Genomic DNA, 25807 nt, shown 5'->3' with positions numbered 1-25807 from the left:
ACTACCCTACCTGTCTCCACAAGGGCTGGGAGGAAGCCCATGGATGGGCCAAGGGATGCTAGGACTAGGAGTCAAGTCAGTTCATTCGGGGTTTCTTCATGACCCACTGCGTACTGGATGATTTTGAGAAATCCAAAAACAAACCACTCTCATTCCAAAAAGTTGATATAAAGAGATAAAACAAATCCTACTTGGACCACAGAATGTGATAGATATGGTCAGTGCCACAGAGGAAACCTCATAGAATGCTGTGGGAAAACATGCTGTATAGAGGTGACATGAAAGGAGTCCCTTTCTAAAGAGTTGGACCTCAAAAGATGGACAGAATTTTTTTGATAAAGGTAGAGAGTAGAGGGAATTTCTGGAAGAAGGAGGAGTATAAACATAGGCTCATAAGGGTGAGAAAGTAGGGAGAACTAGTAGGAGGATCCTGCAGGGTTTGGGGACCAGAGAAGGCAGCAGAAAGACCTTAACTAGCCTTGGCCATGATCTTCTCTGACTGCGACAGTCTAGCATGTGTAACAGTTGTGGGCTCTAGAGCTAGACTTCCTAGGTTCAAATCTGAGCTCTACCGCTTACTAGTTAAGTACTTTGGAAAGCTCTTTCAATTTTCTCTGATGGTTTCGTCAGCCATAGAATAGGGATAATAAGCAGATCTACCTCAAAAGATTATTTTGAGGTTTTAATGTGTAGATACATGTAAAGCAATTAAAGCAGTGCCTGCCATACAGTAAATAAGTAAATACTCTTTGAGGGTTTTCTACTTTAGTTAATAGTAGCATAGTATTATAGCCTCAATCATTATTACTGATACTGCTGCCTAGTGTGGGTCAGAAAGAGGTTAGTGAATAGCCTGCAGGTAAACCTACCTTTGATTAAGTGGGGGTGTTGCCTGTCTCTCATCAGCAACTCACAGGTGACTCAGAACCAGTAGGGCTTTGTTTATTCTTCTTTCTCCAATTCTTTTTTTTTTTTTTTTTATCTAGAAGCTGGGCCTAGAACATGGGACCTCTAAGCAGGGTGCCTTGATGTGGGACTGGCTTATGTCCCAGGTGGCCATCTGCCTAAAGCAGGACTGAGCCCAGTATTTCCCAGCAAGGAAGGGTGGGTGAGGGTGCTGGCCACATGCCCAGAATGCCAACATCATGCCCCCAGAAAAGTGTACTGGGTTTGACGTTTCTCCCACCACGGCTGCTATGGCCGATTATCTCTGAGTAACAAAGAATCATTTCTAATCCCATTTGGAATCGTTGTTCATGATAATCCTGTTTTGTAGTAATGATATTCCAATTCCAGCATGCACCCGTTTCTAGTTTGGCAGATGAATGCCTTGACCTCAGGCAACCCAAGACACTGCTCCCTGGAAAGCAGTGCCAGCTCATTTGCCTAAAGTGACTGTCTCAGGGTACCCCTTCCCCCACTTCAGTGCCTTATCTTGTCCTGGGGTTCTGTGTTCAGTGTTTTCTTCATAGAGTGTTGGTTGGGGACAGAAAAGTATCCAGTTCTCATCTGGATCAACTGTTGGGGGAAAGCTGTTCATTTCTAGGGGTTGTGATGTGGTCCAGACACATACCTCTTCTTTCTTGAGTTCTTTCATGGTACGGGGGATAGAATCCAGGACCTCACACATAATAGGCAAGTGTTCTACCACTAAGGTACACCCCCAGCCCTCTTTCCATCTCTTGCCTCTCTTTTCCCTTTGTTTTGGTGTATTTCTTTTTAGAGTGAGTTGTTTCATGGTACTTGGGATTGAACCTCCAGGGTGCTGTACCACTGAGCTAAATCCCACCCCCTTTTAAAAATTTTATTTTGAGACAGGGTCTCATTAAGTTGCTTGGGTTGGCCTGTAAATTCTGATCCCCTTGCCTCAGCCTCCTGAGTTGCTGGGATTACAGGTGTGTACTGCTGTGCTTACTCTGTACTTCTTTTTTTTTTTTTTTTTTTAACCTAAGGGAGGTTTATCACTCAACAACATCCCCATTCTTTTTATTTTTTATTTTGAGACAGAACCTCACTAACTTGCTGAGGGCTGGCCTTAAATTTGCAGTCCTCCTGCCTCAGCCTCCCAAATTACTAGGATTACAGGCATGCACCACTGCAACCAGCTCTGTACCTCTTCTTTAAAAGATATCTTCTTTAAAAGCAGTCGTGCCATAAGCTGCTTGCTTTAATAGAGCTGCCAGGCTTGTGGGACAGGGATCTGCAGTAGAGACGGTGGATGTGCCTGGGTTTCAGCAAAGTATTTGACTGTCTTTTGTGACATATACATGAATAAAATATGATGTGGGGAATAGTATAGTCAGACTAATAAATGGTGAATGACCTGGTTCATTGTTTATATATGAATGGACAGCAGACTGGAGAGCAGACTCAAGTGGTGAGCCATGGGACTCTGTTCTATTAAGTAGTTATATCACTGATTTCATTGAGGTCATTGATAAGTACCAAGCAAATTGGCAGATTAAATGAAGCTTGAAGACATACTGATACGTTAGATGAAAGAATTGGAGATATAAAAAAAATGATCTCAATGGGCTAGAGCAATAGTTAAATCTGTGTTGATAAAAATTAACAGGGGGCTAGTGGTATAGCGCAGTTTAGAGCACTTGTCTGGCATGTACACGGCAGTAGGTTCGATCCCTAGCATCACAAAAAACAAACAAACGAAAAAAAGGGAATAGTGTATAGGTCAACAATTAGAACCAAAAACCAACTGTAAAATCCAAGGTGCAATACTTAGCCATACTAAGCAATTTAAAGCCTAGGAGCTAATTCAAATTTTGTGAGTCAAAAGTACAACATCTAGGTCCCAGAAGAGAATTGATTCAGTAAATACTATGTCCTATAAAGGCCCTGTGTGTGAGGAAACATGTTCAAAACACAGCCCACGTGTTGGGGAGCACACAGTTTAGTTGTATATAGCATGGTAGTGAAGAACAGGGACTCTGAAATGAGACTACTTGAATTTAAAACCTCACTCTATCTGTGAGGGAGCTTTTCTCTTTCCTGTTGCCATTTGAGGTTTGATCTTTGGGTAATGAGGCCTTTTGTCTTTGTAAATACAAGCCATGTTTACTTTCTCCAGTTTTCTGTTAATGGCAAAAGAATGAAAGTGAATGAAGTTTTACTGATTTTTGAGAGGGAGAAAAAAAAAACCTCACTCTATCTCTTACTAGTTCTTAGTTTCCTAATCTATAAAATGGGAATAATAATAACTCCTATGTTGCAAACCTTAAAACACACATAAAACTGACTAGTGCATTGCACTTTGTGCACATAGTAACTACACAATAGGTATCTGCAGATATTATTAATATTCTTTTTGTTGTTCATACTTTCACCCACTCTGAGAGATATACTTTGATAGATCATTTGCCCAGAGATAATCTGGGCTCATGTTGTAGTAAGAAGTCCAAACAAGTAGGGCCTGACACATTGACCCACAGATATTCGATCATTATAAAAGATTGGAAAACATGGTTGAGGATACAAAATTGGGATTGTCCTGGAAAGCCTGTGAAGGGTGATCTTGATTCTTTGGCTCTTTATTTAATATGTGATACTTTCCTTGAGCCTTGCCCCTAATTACGTCACCTCTGTCTTGGCCCACTACTGATTTTAACCCTTGTCCATCTCGGTCATACTCTCTCTCATCCCAGCTAGCTGTGACCTGCTTTGCTTTAACTGTCATCTGAAATTAAACCCTGCTTGGTACATAGTTGGGGCTGAGTAACATTGGGGTAGTAAGACAAATTAATAGATAGTCATATAGGTGAGTACCCACATGGCTTAGGGGATTGTGCACCAGATTTGGACCCAAGCTGTTCTGGATTTAAATCTTGGTTCCTATACTTATTTAATGTGTACACTGGGTAACTCATATTATCTTTCTGAACCTCAGTTTACTTATTTATAAAATGGGACTAGCATCTCATTGCAAGTTGTTATGAAGATCTGAAGTACTCAATGTAAAGCATCTAACACATATGGCTGCTTTATGGTTATGAATGATTATTGATTTTGAAGTAAGTAAATATAAGATTTTTATCCTCATTTGAGGAAATTGAACCACCTTGTTACACAGGTACCTTATCTGCTACCTAATCTTTGTTTCCTAAGGAAGCTGACTTTAAAAAGAAAACTGTTCTCCCTGCCCTGTCTTCCCCCAGCTCAAGCCCCCGTGCCACAGGGCCACTAGAGTTAACACAAGCCATACTTTTGGTCAGGCCACCCAGCTTTCCTGACCAGCCAATAGACCAGGTTACTGAATGAGCTACAGCTCATTTGACTTTCCAGCAAAGCTCCTCAACTGTGACCTCTTGGCTTCTTCTCATTGAGGTGTGCACTGGGTTGAGAATAGGTCACTTTTTGTCTTCAGGCCTGTGACACTCATCACAGTGACCCTGTGCTTTAGATGTGGGGGTGGGGAAGGGGAGGAGGAGGAGAAGCATCTTCCGAAGCTCAACATTGTGTGGGGGACGACCTGGAGCTGGGATCACTGCCCTCCTTGCTTCACCAACTCCAGCTGCTTGCCAGCCGTCTTTGACACGTGCCTGGCCCAGCACCGGCCTCAGCTCACACCACAGGCTTCCTTGCTCTTCTCCAAACAATGTGAAGACCCCAAGACCCTGTGGCCACTGAGAGCAGAAAGCCTTAACATCGATCCGTGTAACTGCCCTCCAATGCATTGGGACCCCTGCTTGTCCTGAAAGGAGAGCTCATCGAGGTCAGTGCCAGCCAGCCTTCCTACATGTGCTTCCACTTCTAATCTAGTTACAGCCCAATCAGCAAATTAATTGGCTGCGGCTCCAAAGGGAATTCCTTGATTCTCAGGAGCTGCCACTTAGGGACCACCCCCCTGTTCTTATTCTCAGTTTTGTCTGGGAATTTCCTGTAGCCCAAGAGAGGAAGTTGGAGTTTTCACAGCTAACTACCTTGCTTAGTGTGGACCTTCAGATGGGAGAAGACTGGGCAAGGCAAAGACAGTTTTCTTCCACCTTCCTTACCCACCTCATTTCCTATCCAAAAAAAAAAAAGATTTCATTTATTTATCTTTCATTCATGCAGTCATGCAGAAAACATCTATTGCCTGCTTACTGTGATCCATGTGCTGTTCAAGGAGCTGAGGGATAAATTTGAGGCACAGATTTTGCCCCATAGTGTAGTATAGGAAAACTAATAATAGTAAACAGGCAATCATGATACAACACCATGAAGGTGAGTACTGGGTGTTGTGCAGAGAGGAAGGCTGGGAGTCAGAAGGCTCAGTTGCATTGATGATGTCAGTAAGGAGCTCTAAAGGTGAATGAGCACCAACCAGTGTCTTTGGTATACTTCAAGGAGGTCATTGTTTTTACTGGGTCCTTAATTCTTCAGCCCCCAACACCAGATAGGAAGTTTTATAGAGAAACTTCCTAGAAAGAATAACCTTCTGGAACAAATGGTCAAGTTCCATTAATGTATAAATAGAAGGGAATTGGGATTCCTTCATTTATTTATTCATTGATAGATTTTAAGATGTGGTCTTCCTGTGTTGCCTCGGTTGGTTTTAAGCTCCTGCCTCAGCCTCCTAAGAATCTGGGACTACAAGTATGCACCACTGTGCCCTACCATACTGAGTGTTTATTTTATTTTATTTTTGTGGTCCTGGGGATTAAGCCAGGTCCTTGCATGTGCTAAGCAAGCCCCCTCCAACCGGGCTACATTCCCAGACTGGGAATCAACGCTTTAAAAAAAAAAAAAGAAAAATCATCTAAGCATGTTGCTGCACGTATATCCAGCCTGTTGCTTCTTATGCCGCATTATGTTTCATCGTGTGTTGCTCCCATAGTTAATTTATCCATTCCCCCAGTGATAGACACTTCATTGCCTGCAACTCCCCACTGCTGCAAATGCTGTGATGAAGTCTCCTGTGTTACCTTTTGTGGACCTGCATAAGAATTTCTCTGGGAAATAAATACTCAGGAACAGAAGTGCTGGGTCACAGGGTAAGGTCCTTTAACTGATGAAGTTAATTGGCTTTTAGAATGGCTGTACCAGTCTGTATACCCTGACCGTGCATGAAGAGTCCCAGATCCCCATGACTTCACCCATACTTGGCACTTTTCAGCTTTCTAACTTTTGTCAATATGTTGGATTTAAAGTAATATCTCATTATTATTTTAATTTGCATTTCTCTAATAACAAGTGAGTTTGAGAATCTCTTCATCTGCTTAATAATTCATTTTTGGTTTCCTTCTGTGGGAATTGACTCTTCATGTCCTTGCCTCACTTTTTTGTTAAAAACCGAGTTGAAGGAAAGTGCTCCTACTATCTGTTAGTTATCTGAGAGTTGATAGAGAAGTGAGGGGCAATATAGCACATCTCTTGGACTATGGACATTCTCTGCTTCCCCAACTTAGTAAGGGAAATAGGGCTTGTGGAGATTTAGCCTTTGAAGTTGGTATCGGCATCAGTAGGCATATCTTTGCTGGAGGCCACATCCTTCACTGGCTCAGAGATCTCCCGAAGCCTTTGCACAGTGAGTGCCTGTGGAGTAGTTCTATGAGTGGAGATGTTTCCTGTTATGGAAAAACATAATTGAGTGGAATGGTATACTCTGTCTCCTTTAATCCAGCTGTTAAGAACCACAAAAATCTAGTCCTACACCACAGCCCAGTACTAGCTACTCAGATTTGAGATAGTAATACCTAAACCTAATTTGGCAACATGGCAGCCAGTGTGCCATCACCAGAACAAAGGAGAGGTCACATTTGTCCTTTGGAGAATCACCTCCGATAGCAGTGCCTGCCTACCTTTGTACCTTAGCGTCTATTCTTCTTATTGATCCTATGCTCCACATGTCATCCAGGTGGGCTCACTTGTCCATCACTTTTCTCATATACATTTCTTTCTGCAGAAAGCAAAAGAGGGGGAAATCACTTCAATTCCGATGTCTCCTTGCTGCCCACTATTGCTCCTGTAGGCTGCTTTTGCTCTTCCTTAACTTCTTGTATCAAGTACATTCCTTGATTTCTGGCTATTTCTTTGGTTTATAATCTACTGTTCTATCTCACTGATCTGGGTTTTTACTCTGTCTTACAGACACCTCAGCAGCCTGGTGTCTGGCTCTTGGTTCTGTTTTGACTGTGAACTTCTTGGTACTTCCTGATCCAGGCCTACTGCTAAACCTGTTTTTAGTGGTCTTCCTGTATTTTCTCTAACCTTGCTAGCCTCTTACCCTGTTTCTGTGTTGAGGTAGCCCCTAGTTCTAGTGAGGGTCTTTTGGACATCAAAGCTAGTTGTGAATCATACTCATGCAGTGCTCTAGTGTCTCCAAGAAGGCCCTGATCACTTTGGATCAGATGCTTTGTATGTGATGGCTGTTGGAGAAAAAACTTACAAGTTATCTTACAAGATGTTTAGTGCCATGGTTGACCTTGGATAGCCACAATTCCTTTAATCCTATCTGTATCCCACAGTGGGACTGCTGCCTTTTGAATTTTATTAAAAGTGAAGGGAATCTTCTCTGAGGTTACAGAATGAGTCACTATCTGGGATTGCTTTACCCTCTTTTTAGCCTCCAAGTTTGTGAAGTGAATTGCCCATTTCCTTTGATTGGGTTAGCAACCCTAGGGCCAGTCCTAGTCAATCTCCTCTCCCCGTCCTGCCAGACCACTGTCTGCCCTCCAGGACCAAGGGCAGCATATGTGGTTGCTTGGACACAGTTTGCAGCCTGCAAATTGGACAGATGGAATCAATACTCACGAACCTGGAGAGGCACAGGTAGCATAGTTAGTGACATTGTCTGCCTGGAGGGACAGCCTGCCATGGAAAAGGGGTGTGATTGAATGGTGATTGGACACAGCAGCTGAGGATTAACCAAATTATGTCCCTTTGAGTTTAGATTGACAAACTCTTCTCACTTGGATTTTAAAACACATCAACTTGTACAGAATATAGAAGAACTATCCTTTTTAACAAAGGCTGTGCTGGCATGCATCTTGGGAGTGACCTGGTATAGATCTGATGCCATCCATGGCCCAGTTCATGTTGTTATTGCTGTGATTATGTAGACAAAGAGAAGACCGTTCACATATATGTGGATGGATGGATGGATGGATGTTTGGATGCATAGATAGAGTTTTTTTTATGTAACAGGCATGATGGAGCTTTACATACTTCCTTCATAAGCTGCTAGGTTAGCATCAGTATCTCTATTATTCTGGCAAAGAAATTGAGACTCAGAGGTCTAATAACTTGTCCAAGATGACATCATCAGTGAATGATAGAGGTTTGATTTGACTCCATGTCTCTCTGTGCTTATTATAAAATGTCATGCTGTCTTTCCAATTGAAGTGTCTTAGTTCATACTTGCTTGGCTTCCCCACAACCCAACCACAGAGTCAAGTACATAGTTATAATAACTAAAGTTTTTTGAGAGTGGCTATTATATGTCAGGCACTGTTCTAAGCACTCTTTGTGCATTAATACAGCCATATGATAGCTCATGTCTTATTCCTGATTATTACTATGAGGTTATAAAATTATTATTTTCTGATTTCATCATTCCTTCTACAATTATTGGTTGTTATTCTGTGGTAAGGAAGAGATTTCCCTTCTCCCCATTTATTTAATAATTTATTTTCAGTGTAGATTTATAGAATCTTATTTTACTTGTTGAGTTTTAATTATGATTATATAAATTAAACATATATAATTATTATGGGCTACAATCCATTACTGTCATTCATTTTAATGTTCAGATTGTTCCAGATTTTACAGCTGATGTTTTTCACCTCTGAGTCATACACTGCTTTTAGTTAGTTTGCCTATTTCTATCAACTTTTCTATACCCTTTTGACTTTTAACCTTCTGGGAAACAGAAGACTAATGCCAGTCATACTCCAAATTGTGTATCCACTAAGAGTAAAGAGCTCCAAGTGAAAACTTGGCACTCTAAATGTGGATTTTAGCTGCTTAGAAACCCTTCTCATTTCCTATTGAGATCTTAATCCATATTCTGAATAAACTACCTGTGAAAGTAATTTTTTTTTATTGTAAACAAATGGGATACATGTTGTTTCTCTGTTTGTACCTTGCATAAAGGCATACCATGTGTGTAATCATAAATTTACATAGAACAATGTTGTTTGATTCATTGTTATTTTTTCCCTTCCCCCCACCCCTCCCACCCCTCTTTACCCTCTATACAGTACTTACTTCCTCCGTACTTGCCCCCTCCCTAACCCTAACTCTAACCCTAACACTAACCCTTCCCTCCCCCCCATTATGTGTCATCCTCCACTTATTAGCGATATCATTCGTCCTTTGGCTTTTTGAGATTGGCTTATCTCACTTAGCATGATATTCTCCAATTTCATCCATTTGCCTGCAAATGCCATAATTTTATTATTCTTTATGGCTGAGTAATATTCCATTGTATATATATACCACAGTTTCTTTATCCACTCATCAATTGAAGGGCATCTAGGTTGGTTCCACAGTCTGGCTATTGTGAATTGAGCAGCTATGAACATTGATGTGGCTGTATCTCTGTAGTATGCTGATTTTAAGTCCTTTGGGTATAGGCCAAGGAGTGGGGTAGCTGGGTCAAATGGAGGGTCCATTCCAAGTTTTCTAAGGAATCTCCACACTGCTTTCCAGAGTGGCTGCACTAATTTGCAGCCCCACCAGCACTGTATGAGTGTACCTTTCTCCCCACATCCTCGCCAACACCTATTGTTGCTCGTATTCTTGATAATTGCCATTCTAATTGGGGTGAGATGGAATCTTAGGGTGGTTTTGATTTGCATTTCTCTTATTACTAGAGATGTTGAACATTTTTTCATATGTTTGTTGATTGCTTGTAGATCTTCTTCTGTGAAGTGTCTATTCATTTCCTTAGCCCATTTGTCGACTGGATTATTTGAATTCTTGGAGTAGAGTTTTCTGAGTTCTTTATAGATTCTGGAGATTAGTGCTCTATCTGAAGTATGATTGGCAAAGATATTCTCCCACTCTGTAGGCTCTTTCTTCACATTACTGATAGTTTCCTTTGCTGAGAGAAAGCTTTTTAGTTTGAATCTATCCCAGTGGTTGATTCTAGCTTTTATTTCTTGTGCTATGGGAATCATGTTAAGGAAGTCTGGTCCTAAGCCGACATGTTGAAGATCTGGATCTACTTTTTCTTCTGTAATCTGCAGGGTCTCTGGTCTGATTCCGAGGTCCTTAATCCATTTTGAGTTTAGTTTCGTGCATGGTGAGAGATATGGGTTTAGTTTCATTCTGTTGCATATGGATTTCCAATTCTCCCAGCACTATTTGTTGAAGAGGCTATCTTTTCTCCATTGCATATTTTTGGCCCCTTTGTCTAGTATGAGAAAATTGTATTTATTTGGGTTTGTGTCCATGTCCTCTATTCTGTACCATTGATCTACCTGTCTATTTTGGTACCAATACCATGCCGTTTTTGTTACTATTGCTTTGTAGTAGAGTTGAAGATCTGGTATTGCAATCACTCTTCCTGCTAAGGATTGCTTTAGCTATTCTGGGTTTCTTATTCTTCCAGATGAATTTCATAATTGCTTGCTCTATTTCTGTAAGGTACGTCATTGGGATTTTAATTGGAAGTGCATTGAATTTGTATAGCACTTTAGGTAGTATGGCCATTTTGACAATATTAATTCTTCCTATCCAAGAACATGGAAGATCTTTCCATCTTCTAAGGTGTTCTTTAATTTCTTTCTTTAGTGTTGTATAGTTCTCATTGTAGAAGTCTTTCACCTCTTTTGTGAGATTGATTCCCAAGTATTTTATTTTTTTCGATGCTATTGTGAATGGGGTAGTTTTCCTAATTTCTCTTTCTGAAGATTCATCACTTATGTATAAAAATGCGTTGGATTTATGGGCATTGATCTTGTAACCTGCTACTTTACTGAATTCACTTATGAGTTCTAAGAGTTTTCTGGTGGAATTTCCAGGTTCCTCTAAATATATAATCATGTCATCAGCGAACAGGGATAGTTTGAGTTCTTCTTTTCCAATTCGTATCCCTTTAATTTCTTTGGTTTGTCTAATTGCTCTGGCCAGAGTCTCAAGAACGATGTTGAATAGAAGTGGTGAAAGAGGGCATCCCTGCCTTGTTCCAGTTTTTAGGGGGAATGCTTTCAGTTTTTCATCATTTAGAATGATATTAGCCGTGGGCTTAGCATAAATGGCCTTTACAATGTTAAGGAATGTTCCCACTATCCCTATTTTTTCTAGTGTTTTGAGCATGAAGGGGTGCTGTATTTTATCAAATGCTTTTTCTGCATCTATTGAAATAATCACGTGATTCTTGACTTTAAGTCTATTAATATGGTGAATGACGTTTATTGATTTCCTGATGTTGAACCAACCTTGCATCCCTGGGATGAAACCCACTTGATCATGGTGCACTATCTTTTTAATATGTTTTTGTATGCGATTTGCTAAGATTTTGTTGAGAATTTTTGCGTCGATGTTCATTAAGGATATTGGTCTGAAATTTTCTTTCCTTGATGAGTCTCTGTCTGGTTTAGGTATCAGTGTGATATTGGCTTCATAGAATGAGTTTGGGAGGGTTCCCTCCTCTTCTATTTTATGGAATACTTTGAGAAGTATTGGAATGAGCTCTTCTTTAAAGGTTTTGTAGAACTCGGCTGAGAACCCATCTGGTCCCGGACTTTTCTTTGTTGGTAGGCTTTTGATGACTTCTTCTATTTCAGTACTTGAAACTGGTCTATTTAAATTGTGTATGTCCGTCAACAAATGGGCTAAGGAAATGAATAGACACTTCACAGAAGAAGATCTACAAGCAATCAACAAACATATGGAAAAATGTTCAACATCTCTAGTAATAAGAGAAATGCAAATCAAAACCACCCTAAGATTCCATCTCACCCCAATTAGAATGGCGATTATCAAGAATACGAGCAACAACAGGTGTTGGCGAGGATGTGGGGAGAAAGGTACACTCATACACTGCTGGTGGGGCTGCAAATTAGTGCAGCCACTATGGAAAGCAGTGTGGAGATTCCTTAGAAAACTTGGAATGGAACCACCATTTGACCCAGCTATCCCACTCCTTGGCCCATACCCAAAGGACTTAAAATCTGCATACTACAGAAATACAGCCACATCAATATTCATAGCTGCTCAATTCACAATAGCCAGACTGTGGAACCAACCTAGATGCCCTTCAATTGATGAGTGGATAAAGAAACTGTGGTATATATATACAATGGAATATTACTCAGCCATAAAGAATGATAAAATTATGACATTTGCAGGCAAATGGATGAAATTGGAGAATATCATGCTAAGTGAGATAGGCCGATCTCAAAAAGCCAAAGGACGAATGATATCGCTGATAAGTGGAGGATGACACATAATGGGGGGGAGGGAAGGGTTAGAGTTAGGGTTAGGGAGGGGGGCAAGTATAGAGGAAGAAACTACTGTATAGAGGGTAAAGAGGGGTGGGAGGGGTGGGGGGAAGGGAAAAAATAACAGAATGAATCAAACAACATTGCTCTATGTAAATTTATGATTACACAAATGGTATGCCTTTACGCCATGTACAAATAGAGAAACAACATGTATCCCATTTGTTTACAATAAAAATAAAAAAAAAAAAAGGAAAAAAATAAATAAATAAATAAATTGTGTATGTCCTCCTCGTTCAGTTTAGGCAATTCATATGTCTCTAGAAACCTGTTGATGTCTTCGAAATTTTCTATTTTTTTGGAGTATAGATTTTCAAAATAGCTTCTAATTATGTTTTGTATTTCAATCCTGTCTGTTGTGATATTTCCTTGTTCATTCCGAATTTTAGTTATTTGGGTTTTCTCTCGTCTTCTCTTTGTTAGTGTGGCTAAAGGTTTATCAATTTTGTTTATTTTTTCGAAGAACCAACTATTTATTTTTTCAATTTTTTGTATTGTTTCTTTTGTTTCAATTTCATTGATTTCAGCTCTGAGTTTAACTATTTCCTGTCTTCTACTACTTTTGGTGCTGTTCTGTTCTTCTTTTTCTAGGGCTTTGAGCTGTAGTGTTAGGTCGTTTATTTGTTGAGTTTTACTTCTTTTATTAAATGCACTCCATGAAATAAATTTCCCTCTAAGTACTGCTTTCATAGTGTCCCAGAGATTTTGATATGATGTTTCTTTGTTCTCATTTACCTCTAAGAATTTTTTAATTTCCTTCCTAATATCTTCTGTTATCCATTCATCATATAATAGCATATTGTTTAATCTCCAGATGTTGGAATAGTTTCTGTGTTTTACTCTTTCATTTATTTCTAACTTCAATCCATTATGATCTGATAGAATACATGGTAGTGTCTCAATCTTCTTGTATTTGCTAACATTAGCTTTGTGGCATAATATATGGTCTATTTTAGAGAAGGATCCATGTGCTGCTAAGAAGAGAGTGTATTCGCTCTTGGTTGGATGGTATATTCTGTAAATGTCCGTTAAGTCTAAATTATTGATTGTGTTATTGAGATCTATGGTTTCTTTGTTCAATTTTTGTCTGGAAGATCTGTCCAGTAGTGAGAGAGGCGTGTTAAAATCACCTAGTATTATTGTGTTATGGTCTATTTGGTTTCTGAAATTGAGAAGGATTTGTTTGACATACATGGATGAGCCACTGTTTGGGGCATAGATGTTTATGATTGCTATATCTTGCTGATTTATGCTTCCCTTAAGCAGTATGAAATGACCTTCTTTATCCCTTCTGACTAACTTTGGCTTGAAGTCCACATTATCGGAAATGAGGATGGATACTCCAGCTTTTTTGCTGAGTCCATGTGCATGGTATGTTTTTCCCCATCCTTTCACCTTTAGTCTATGGGTATCTCTTTCTATGAGGTGAGTCTCTTGCAGGCAGCATATTGTTGGATCTTTCTTTTTAATCCAATCTGCCAGTCTATGTCTTTTGATTGATGAATTCAGGCCATTAACATTCAGGGTTATTATAGAGATATGATTTGGTTTCCTGGTCATTTGGTTCATTTTTTAAATTTTATTTATTTATTTGTTTGACACAACTTGTTTCCTCCTTTATTTGACAATTCCTTTAGGATAATTCCTCCCTTTGCTGATTTGCTTCTTTGTTTTTCATCTCTTCCTCATGGAATATTTTGCTGAGAATGTTCTGTAATGCTGGCTTTCTTTTTGTAAATTCCTTTAGCTTTTGTTTATCATGGAAGGATTTTATTTCATGGTCAAATTTGAAGGTAAGTTTTGCTGGGTATCAGATTCTTGGTTGGCATCCATTTTCTTTCAGGGCTTGAAAAATGTTGTTCCAGGCCCTTCTAGCTTTTAGGGTCTGGATTGAAAAATCTGCTGATATCCGTATTGGTTTCCCCCGAATGTAATTTGGTTCTTTTCTCTCACAGCCTTTAAAATTCTGTCTTTATTTTGTATGTTAGGTATTTTCATTATAATGTGCCTTGGTGTGTGTCTGTTGTAATTTTGTGTATTTGGAGTCCTATAAGCCTCTTGAACTTGATTTTCCATTTCATTCTTCAGATTTGGGAAATTTTCTGATATTATTTCATTGAATAAATTGTTCATTCCTTTGGCTTGTTTCTCTAGGCCTTCCTCAATCCCAATAATTCTTAAATTTGGCCTTTTCATGATATCCCATCGTTCTTGTAGAATCTGTTCATGATTTCTTACCATCTTCTCTGTTTGTTCAACTTTGTTTTCAAGGTTAAATATTTTGTTTTCAATGTCTGAGGTTCTGTCTTCCAGGTGTTCTATCCTACTAGATATGCTTTCTATGGAGTTCTTAATTTGGTTTATTGTTTCCTTCATGTCAAGGATTTCTGTTTGTTTGTTTTTTTTCAATATCTCTAACTCTTTATTGAAATGATCTTTTGCTTCCTGTATTTGCTCTTTTAATTGTCGATTGGTGCGATCATTCAATGCCTGCATTTGCTCTTTCATCTCATCATTCAGTGCGTGCATTTGCTCTTTCATCTCATCGTTTGCTTCTCTGATCATTTTAATTATGTACATTCTGAACTCCTTTTCTGTCATTTCTTCTGCCATGCTGTCATTGGGTTTTATTGATGTAACATCTAGATTTGTTTGCAGCATTTTCTTTCCTTGTTTTCTCATATTGTTCAGGTATCAGTGGACCGCTGAGATATTGCAGATTTCCTCTATTGACTTACAATGTCCCTGAAGATTTCTATATATATCCCCCCTTAGCCTTCAGTAGGCTGAAGTCTTGGAGGAAGTTGATAATGCGATGCTCCACAAGGAAGCTGCCTCTCTAGGAGTGGTGGCCTTCAGGTGGGGTATAATCCCTGCTAGTGGGCAGAGGTGCCTCCACTTGTTGACCAATGGTCATCCAAAGGGGACCTAGGCTGCGGGCTGAGGCAAGGCCTTTTGGGCCTGAGTCTCTGATTTTACCGTCCTTGTGGGGAAACCTCACCCGGCAGGGAAGACTCACCCGGTGGGGAGGTCTCGCTGGTCAGTTCCCTCCTAGAGGTTCCCCTCAATTTACAGCTACCGCCTGGGCTGGGCTGCCTTCTTCTGCAAAGTTCCCAGGGGCCCAGCCCTACCTCCTGGGCCTGGGAGCCTCACCCTTTGCAGATGAATCTCCTTAGGCTGCCCCTCCTCAGAGAATCTGCCCGCAGGCCTGGAACCTTCGCTCCGCCCCTAAGCCTGTCTCTATGCGGCTCTTCCACCCAGAAGCCTCCTAGATCCTGGGACCCTGCTCTGCACCTAATCGCCTGGCTATGCGGCCCCTCCTCTGAGCAGCCACCTGGGGCCCCGTACAATCACTCTGAGTCCCAGAGACCCGCCACACGCCTCTTCCTCCAGACAGCCGCCCAGTATTCCGATGTGGTCACTAGGAGTCCAAGCAACTCATTGCGTGCCTCCTCCTCCCACCGACCACCCGTAGCCCGGGGCAATCAATCACTCCGAGTCGAAATGACCCTCCCTGTTCCTCCTCCTCCTCCAGGTAACCCCCCGGGTGTTCAGGAGCAGTCACTCTGAGTGGCTCTGAATCCACGTGACCCGCTGCACGCATCCTCTGGGCAACTGCCCAGAGCTCTGGTGCGGTCACTCGAGACCAAGCGACCCACCGCGCTTCCCCTCCAGGCAGCACCCCTGTGTTCAGGAGCGGTCGCTTTAAGTCCAAACAACTCACCACTCGCCTTCTCCTCTGAGCAGCCGCCTGGAGCGCTAATGCAGTCACTGCAAGTCCAAACGACCAACCGCGCTCCTCCTCCTCCTCCTCCTCCTACTCCTCTGCGCAGGCCCCAGTGTTCAGAAGTGATCTGAGTCCAAACAGCTCGCCACGCAGCCCCTCCTCTGGCAACCGCCTGTAGCTCTGGTGTAGTCACTCCGAATCCAAGCGGCCGCGCTCCTCTTCCTCCTCCTCGTCCTCAGGGCAGGCCCCGGTGTTCAGAAGCGGTCGCTTATAGTCCAAACAGCTCGCCGCGCGGCTTCTCCTCTGGCAACCGCCTGTAGCTCTGGTGCAGTCACTCCGAATCCAAGCGGCCACGCTCCTCCTCCTCCTCCTCAGGGCAGGCCCCAGTGTTCTTGAAAGTAATTTTTAATCCTTTCAGGTAAGGTAAATAAACACAGGAGACACCTAAGTATGTTAGATTGGATGCAGAATAACCACAGTAATTTAGTAACATTTAGCACTTAGCAGAACCCTTAAATATGCTTACACTTTTTAACCTAGAACTTTTATCTCATAGTTGTTTATCCAAAGGAAAAAATCAGAGATATTGTGTCATTGGAATATTAAAAGCAATGTTTTACAATAGGGGATTGGTTAAATAATGTAAAGGATGATCTTATAGTGGAATACTATGTAGCCATGTAAAACAATGTTGTTGACATAATACATGGAGGAGTGTGTGTGCTTAGAGAGAATGTTTATGTGCAATCCCAATTTTGTAAAGAATACTCATTGAAAAACTAGAAGAATGTTATATATTCTAAAACATTTCTTTTGGTTATCAATATTTTATGGTTTATTAGAGTGAACATGAACTCTTTTTTTATTTGAGAGAGAAAAAGAAAAGTATTAGCAGGAACATTACAGATTACAAGAAAAAAGAAGGAAAGCTACATACGTGGAGCACTTCTTAGGCCAAGCTCTGTGACCGTGGAATCCCTGCCTCTGGTTTTATTCCTTTATAGTTCATTCTCAGAAAGCCACTGGAATGATTTTTTTTCTAATTGCAAAGTTTGGAAGAAATACACCACACTACAAATATAGTTACTCTTAGAATTTAAATTAAAGAGATGGATAAAAGGGGAGGTCTTCATTTTTAATTTTGATATTTCAATATGGTCTGAATTTTATATATAAATAAATATATATATATATATATATATATATATATATATATATTATAATGGGGAATAAAGTATATGTGATCTTGTCACTTTTACCTTCAGGGGCTCACCTCATTTCTCACTGTTATTCTTACCTTCTCAACTCCAGTTCCCTCCTTCAGTAAAGCTTTGTGATCTTTTGCCTCCAGGATTTATTGAGTCCTTCCACTTTACCTTCTGACTAGCTACTTCAAGCCTTAAAGTCCACTTCCTCTGGGAGGCCTTCCTTCCTTTCATTTGTTTGTTTTTCTTTCTTTTTTTTTTTTTTTTTTTTTTGCCAGGGTGTGGTGAGGGAATTAAAGGGTTTCACTATGTTGTCCAGGCTGGCCTGAAAGTCCTGGGTTCTGGGCTCAAGTGATTCTCCTATCTCAGCCTCCTGCATATCTGGAACTACAGGCACCTGGCTACTCATTTTTTTTTTTTAATTAACAAAAATTATATATATTCATTATATACATGTTTTAAAATATGTTTATATTGTAGAATGGTTAAATTGAGCCAGTTAACTTGTATTACTATACCTATTCCCATTTTTTGTGGTGAGAACACTAACATTTAAATATAATACATTGTTGTTAACTCACCATTTTGTACATGTTGTACATCTAAGATCTCTTGAACTTATTCCAACTATCTAACTGAAATTTTGTATCCTTTGACCAACATCTCTCAAATTCCCCACCCCCAGCCCCAGCTTCTGGTAACCACCATTCTATACTGCTTCTTTGGGTTTGTTTTAGATTCCACATATAAGATCATGTGGTATTTTTTTCCTGTGCCTGGCTTGTTTTCACTTGACATTAAGTCCTCCAGATTCACCCTTGGTGTCGCAAATAGGATTTTCTTATTAGAGGCAGAATGGCAATACATGTACACCATATTTTCTTTATCCAATCATCTGTTGATGGGCTCTTAAGATGATTCTGTAGCTTGGCTTTTGTGAATGTAGGAGTACAGATATCTTTTCAACATTTCATTTCCCTTCAATGTATACGTAGTAATAAGACTGCTGATTCATGTGGTTGTTCTGTTTCTAGTTTTTGAGGAATCTCCATGTTTTCCATAAATGACTATTCTTTTACTAGGGTACTATCTCAGTGAATTTTAATTTGCCTTTTCTTGATGGTTAGTAGTGTTGAACATTTTTTCATAAGCCTGTTGGCTATTTTGTATATCTTCTTTTGAGAAAAATCTTTTGTGGTCTTTTGCACATTTTTAATTGGGTTGTATCTTGCTATTGAGTTGTTCCATATATATTTAGATATTAGTTTTTTTTTCTATCAGATGTACAGTTTACAAGTATTCTCACCCATTCTATAGGTTGTCCATTTACTCTGTCAGTTGTTTACTGTGTAGAAGTTTTTAGTTTTATGTAATTCCATTTGTCTGTTTTTGGTTTTGTTGCCTGTGTTTTTGAGGTCATATAAAAAAATAATTTTCCAGACCAGTTTATGGAGCTTTTCCTCTGTGTTTTCTTTTGGTAGTTTCATAGTTTTAGGTCTTATCAAACTATCAGGTTTCGCTTAATCCATTTTAAGATGATGTTTTTACATGCTGTGGGACAAAGATATCACTTAATTCTGTATGTTGATACTCTGTTTTCCTAATACTATTCTTTGAAGAGATTGTCCTTTCCCCATTGTGTGTTCTTGGCACCTTTGTTGAAAATCAATTGACCATAAATGTGTGGATTTATTTCTAGGTTTTTTATTCTGCTCCATTAGTATCTGTGTCTGTTTTATGCCAGTACCATGCTGTTTTTATTACTATAGCTTTGTAATCTACTTCAAGGTTAGATAATCCTTTTTGCTCAAGATTGCTTGGGCTCTTCAGGGTCTTTTGTGGTTCCACACAAATTTAGGATTTTTTTTTTTTATCTCTGGGAAAAATATCATTGAAATTTTGATAGGGATTACATTGAATCTGTAGTTCATGAATAGTATGGACATTTTAAACATATTGATTTTTCTAATCTATGAATATCATATATCTTTTATTAGTGTCTTTCATTTCTTTTATCAGTGTTTTATAGTTTTTCAGTATACAAACCTTTCACTTCCTTATTCCTGAGTATTTTATTTTTTTAATACTATTGTAAATGGGATCATTTTCTTGATTTCTTTTTTATATGGGCATTAGTGTATAGAAATACTACTGATTACATATTGATTTTGCATCCTGCAACTTTATTGATTTCATTTATTAGTTTTGTTTTTTAGGAATCTTTAGGATTTTCTCTATATATGATCATGTCATCTACAAACAGACAATTTGAATTCTTTCTTCCCAATTTGAATACCTTTTATTTCTTTTTCTTTCCTAATTGCTCTGGCTCGGTACTATGTTGAATAGAAGTGGTGAGAATGAGCATTCTTGTTCCTATCTTTAAAGGAAAAACTTTATCAATGTTTCTTTCACTTTTGACTATGTTAACTATAGATTTGTCATACATGGCTTTTATTGTATTTAGGTACATTCCTTCTGTTCCTATTTTGTTGAGAACTTTTATCATGAAAGAATGTTGATTTTTTTCACATACCTTTTGTTTACCTATTTAGAGCATCTGGGGATTGTCTTTCATTCTGTCATTTGTGATATATCACCTATATAGATTTGTGTACATTGAGCCCTCCTTGCATTCCTGGGATAATTCCCACTTGGTCATAGTAAACGACCCTTTTAATGTGCTATTGAATGTAGTAGTTATTTTATTAAGGATTTTTATATGTATGTTCACCAGAGATATTGGCCTGCAATTTTCTTATGTAAGTATTCTTGTCTGGCTTTGGTATCAGAGTAATATCGGCCTCATAAAATGAGCCTGGAAGTATTCCCTTTTATTCAGATTCTTGGAAGAGTTTAGGAAGTATTGATATTAATGCTTCTTTAAATATTTGATAGAATTTGGCAGGGAAGCCATCAGGTTCTGGGCTTTTCTTTAATGGAAGACTTTTTATTACTGATTCAGTGTTCTTGTTTTTAGTCTGTTCCAATTTTCTATTTCTTCATGATTAAGTCTTCATAGATGGAATGTGTCTAAGAATTTATCTGTTTCTCCTAGGTTATCCAGTTTGTTGGAGTATAATTTTTCATAGTCATAAGTTATAATGTCTCCTCTTTCATTTCTGGTTTTATTTATATTGAGTGTTCTCTCTTTTTTGTTTTCTTAGATTTATCAGTTTTACTTGTCTTTTCCAACTCTTTTCATTGACCTTTTCTGTCATTTTTCCAGTCTCTATTTCATTTACTACCCCCCAACCTCCCATCTTTATTATTTCCTTTCTTCTAATTTTGGGCTTAATTTGTTGTTTTTGTTGATCCTTGAGATATAATGTTAGGTTGTTTATTTGAAATCTTTCTCTTCTTTCAATAAGCACATTTATCGCTTATAAACTTCACTCTTAGAACTGTTCTGACTGCACCTCATCCATTTTCATTTGTCTCAGTATTTTTTAATTTCTCTTTTATTTTCCTTATTGAACCATTGGTTGTTCAGGAGTATGTTGTTTAATTCATCATGTATTTGTAAATTTTCTGAAATTTCTTCTGTTAATGATTTCTAGTCTTATGGTCTAAACAGATGGTCTAAACAGATACTTGATTTGATTTCAGTCTTCTTAAAGTTGTTGACTTATTTTGTGGCTTAACATGATCTAGCCTAGAGAAATGTTCTGTGTGCACTTTAGAACAATGTGTGTCTTGTTACTATTGAATGGAATGTTCTGTGTGTATTTGTTAGGTCTACTTGGTATTAAGTGAAGTTTAAATTCAGTGTTTCCATATTGATTATCTCAATGATGATCTATCAGTGGCTGAAAGTAAGGCATTTTAAGCCCCCTACTATTATTATATTATAGTTTATATCTCCCTGTAGGTTTATTAATAGTTACTTTATATACTTAGGTGCTTTGATGTTAGGTACATATGTATTTATTTATTTATTTTCAATTTTTTATACCTTTATTTTATATATTTATTTTTATGTGGTGCTGAGGATCAAACCCAGTGCCTTGCACATGCTAGGCAAGCGCTCTACCACTGAGCCACAACCACAACCCTGCATATGTATTTATAATGGTTAAATCTTTTGATGAATTTACCCCTTTATCATTATATGATAACCTTCTTCACCTCTTTTTACAGACTTCAGCTTAAAATACATTTTATCTGATATAAGAATAGCTGTTCCTGCTATATTCTGATTTCTGTTCGCATGAAATATCTTTTTCTGTTCCCCTACCTTTACTCTGTATGTTCTGCAGGCAAAGTAACACCTTGTAGACAACATATGCATAGGACTCTTTAAAATGCATTTAGTTATTCTTTGTCTTTTGATTGGAGAATTTGATCTATTTACATTCAAGATAATTCTTGGTTTTTTTTTTTTTTTTTTGCTTGTTTTGTAGAGTTTTTGTTCCTTTCTTCCTCTCTTGCTATCTTCTTTGTGATTGTGTGATTTTCTTTAATAGTTTGCTTTGATTTCTTACTTTCTATCTTTTATGTATTTACTATAAGTTTTTGCTTTCTGGTTACATTAGGCTTCTATAAAACATTTCAGGCTATTTTAAGCTGATTTCAACTTAACTTTGATCATATACACAAACTTTGAGCTTCTATCCCACACCCCCCTCACATACATTTTGGTTTTGATATCATGATTGGCATTTTTTTGTTTTGTATATCCCTTAAATAATTGTAACTATTATTAGCTTTTTTTTTTTTTTTTTTGGAGACGGGTAACGGAGGATGAATTCAGGACTCTCAACCACTGAGCCATATTTCCAGCCCTATTTTGTATTTTATTTAGAGACAGGATCTCACTGAGTTGCTTAGCACTTCGCTTTTGTGGAGGCTGGCTTTGAACTCACCATCCTCCTGCCACTGGGATTACAGGCATGTGCCACTTCAACCAGCTGTAACTATTAATGTCTTTAGTAGATTTTTTTTAACTTTCATACTAAAGATATCAGTGATTTAAACATCACTATTGCAGTATTAAAAGTATTTTAAATTTGTGTACTTATTTTTACCAATGAGTTTTATACTTCATATGTTTTCATGTTATGAATTAGCATCCTTTATTTTCAACTTGAAGAATTCCCTTTAGCATTTCTTATGAGATAGGTCAAGTTGACGTACTAAATCAGCTTTTGTTTGTCTGAAAAAGTCTTTATCTCACCTTCATATCTTAGGGGCATCTTTGCTGAGTATGGTATTCTTGGTTGACAGTTTTTTCCTTCAGCACTTTGAAGTGAGTTTCATGGTCTTCTTAGTTTTTGTTTGTTTGTTTTTGTTTTTTGACCTCACGACTCTTCTTGTGACCTTCAAGGCTTTGGCTGAAAACTCTGCTGTTAGCCTTATCGTAACACCTTTATATATTATTCACTGCCTCTTCTCTTACTGCTTTCAAGATCCTTTCTTTGCCTTTTTTATTTTTCATTTTGTTGTTAGAGATTGACCAAGGGCCTTGCACTTGGTAGGCAAGTGCTCTTTCACTGAGCTACATCCCAGCCCTGTTATTTCTTTAAATGAGCTTTCTACCCGGTTTCTTTCTTTTCTCTTTCTTGAACTATTATAATTTAGCTCTTTTGATCCTGTTCTGTAAATTCTATAAACTTTCTTCATCCTTTCTTTTTCTCCTCCATCTTTAAGTTAATAGATTCTTTCTTATGCTTGATCCATTTTGTTGCTGGTGCCCTGTGTTGCATTTTCCATTTCATTCCATTCATTGTAATTTTTTAGCTCCAGATTTGATTATTTTAAATTTCAGTGTTAGTGAAATTTTTTTGATAATTTTCTGTTTCATTGTCTTGTTTCTCTGAACAAAATTAATAAAATTAAAAGAAGAGAAAATAATAGTTTCTCTCCACCTTTTTGATTTTCGCTTAAAAGATTTATTTAAATTCTTTGTCAGGCAAGTCATGAATTTCTACTCCTTTTAGGGTTACTTAGTGGTCCTTTATTTTGTTCCTGATTGTTCCTGATCCTTACGGCCATGAATTGGTGGCTCCACATTTTTTAAAAATACCTTTGTTTTATTTATTTATTTGTTTTTATGTGATGCTGAGGATTAAACCCAGTGCCTCACACATCCCAGGCAAGCACTCTGTCACAGAGCAACAGCCTCAACCCAGTGACTGCACATTTGAAGATGTAAAGACTTACACCAATCTTTACAGACAGGCTTTTTCTGGTAAAGCCCTTCTTCAGTCACCTCTTCCAGAGATTCTGGGCAGATCATCTGATGCAGTCCATGGGTGGGCTTGCTGTTGGAGTCCACAGGCAGGCTGACATGGGGCCTGAGTAGGTGTGTAGGACTGGCACCTAGGTCAGTTGGTTGGACCGGGAGCCTATATCTACAGGGCCTACCCTAAAAACCTGGGTCCATAGGACAGACCTTGTGCTGGGGTGGATCTGGAGCCTAAATCTGCAAGGGCTGACCAGTCACTGGAATGAGCCTGGCACCTGGATCCACAGGAATCTGACCTGGTTCTGGAGTCTAAAGGATTAGTCCTGGACCCTGGTTCACTGGAACAGGCCTAAACTTGGGTCCACTGGAGCCTAAATCCATGGGGACCAGCCTACAGTCTAGGACTGGTGTGGTGTTGGGCAAGTATGGAGTTTGGTCTACTGAGTCTGGTTTGAAGCCTGGAATCATGGGAGTTAGCCTGGATCATGGGTGTTGGCCTGGACGAGTAGGTGCTAGCCTAAAGGCTGGGTGTGAAGGCTGATCTAGGTTCTGGGACTTCAGGGGAACCTAGTTTCTATAACCTACATCCACAAGGGTAGTCCTGGAGCCTGGATCCTTTGGGGTTGGGCTAGTACTAGGTTTGCATTCTGGATCTGCTGGAGTGTGAGGCTGTGGTGACCAGACTGGGATTGGGAAGGCTTGGTACTTGTGTCTGCTGGTGCTGAGACAGGCCTGAAGTTCTTGGCTGTATGAACCAGCCTGGCTCTGGGCTAGGCTAGAGCCTGGAACTGTAGGGGCTATCCTTACTGTGCTAAGAAAGCATGGAGTGTGTGTCGCACTGGCCACCTGATAACTAAGGTGCTAGAGCATGCCAGAAGTCCAGGTCCTTGGGGGCCAACTCAATCCTGGCAGCAAAATAGAGCTCTAGGCCACTATGGCTCTGGGTTGAGTCTGGAGATTAAATTTGCAAGGTGGGCCTAGTGCCTGAGTCTGTGGGAGCTGTCTGGTGCTGGGGCCATGGGTCAGGCCCAGAGTTTAAGTGGCAGGACAGACATAGATCCTGGGGCTGTGTTATCTGGCTTGGCATCAGGGCATGAAGACTTATCCTGAGGTACTGGCCTTGGAGTCTGGGGCCATGGGGGACTGCCTGGTACTGAATTTTACTGGAGAGGGCCTTGTTTCAGGGTTCAAGGCAATGACCAGTGCTCACTTCCCTTTCCTTCCCCCACATGGAAGGTATCTCTCTCCATGGTGTGCTACCTCAATTTGGAAGTGGGTGACAGGACTAAAGTAAAACTGTCCCTCCTACTTTCTTCAGTGTATCTCTTATTTTTCTGCTATACTCACCTGGTTTTCGTACCTCTTGTGAAATCTATTTTCACAGGTGGATAATAGTTCAAATTGATATTTGGGATGGAGTTAAGGATAGCAGCTTGTGCAGCAAGCCCTGGAAATTCCTTTTCTGCTCTCTTGGTGACACCCTGGCCTTCCTTGATCCTTTTCTCCTTCTGCACATAGCGTTCTGCACATCTCTCTTTTCTTCTGCATGTAGCATTTCTCCCATCACAAACTTTACCACACTTTAATTTTATGCTTTGCTATTTTCTTCCCAGCAGACCGTCAGCCCCATACAAGCATGGGCACCCAGCACTTAGAATTGTGACTAAAACATAGTAGGCATTTGATAAGTATTTGTTGAATGAATAAGTTTGTATCTGATAGTTGTGGAAATTGGGTGTTGAGTAATTTGTCCCAAGCCTCTGACTGATACGTTTCTAAAACCTGCTTTCCTGCCTCTATACTCCTCGCATGAGCAGAGACAGACTTAGTCCCCAAACATGCCTCCTGAACCTTTACTGCTTTTGATACTTCTGTCTTTCTGGTTTCTTCCAGTGTGGTGCAGGTCCTGCTTGCTGCTGGGGCTGACCCAAACCTTGGGGATGATTTCAGCAGTGTTTACAAGACTGCCAAGGAACAGGCAATCCATTCTTTGGAAGGTAAGCATGGGCTGCCCTGTCACTCTGGGACCTCCTCTCCCATGGCTTCCACCAGTCTTGCTTCATGCCAACACTACCAGCAACTCTGCAAGTCCTTTATCTTTGGGAACTTATGGATAACCCAAAGGTCTTGGAATAGATACCCTTCACAGTCCCTCTGGCTCTATAATAGGAAACAGAAGCCTGAGTTCATCACCTAATTGGGGCACATTTCACCTGGTATTCTCCTGAAAGTGCCTCAACTGGGC

General features: G+C 39.5%; 1 protein-coding gene across 1 annotated transcript in view; it reads left to right on the top strand.

Moving 5' to 3' along the window:
* CLPB (ClpB family mitochondrial disaggregase) overlaps nucleotides 1-25807 on the top strand; it is a 150758-nt gene that overhangs the window by 33824 nt on the left and 91127 nt on the right. The window contains 1 exon segment of the mRNA XM_079103771.1: nucleotides 25456-25559. Within this exon segment, the coding sequence (XP_078959897.1) occupies nucleotides 25456-25559 (104 nt within the window).

The sequence above is a fragment of the Sciurus vulgaris genome, assembly GCF_902686455.1.
Source record: "Sciurus vulgaris genome assembly, chromosome: 11".
Taxonomy (NCBI): domain Eukaryota; kingdom Metazoa; phylum Chordata; class Mammalia; order Rodentia; family Sciuridae; genus Sciurus; species Sciurus vulgaris.
This window is presented reverse-complemented; position numbering and strand designations above follow the sequence as displayed.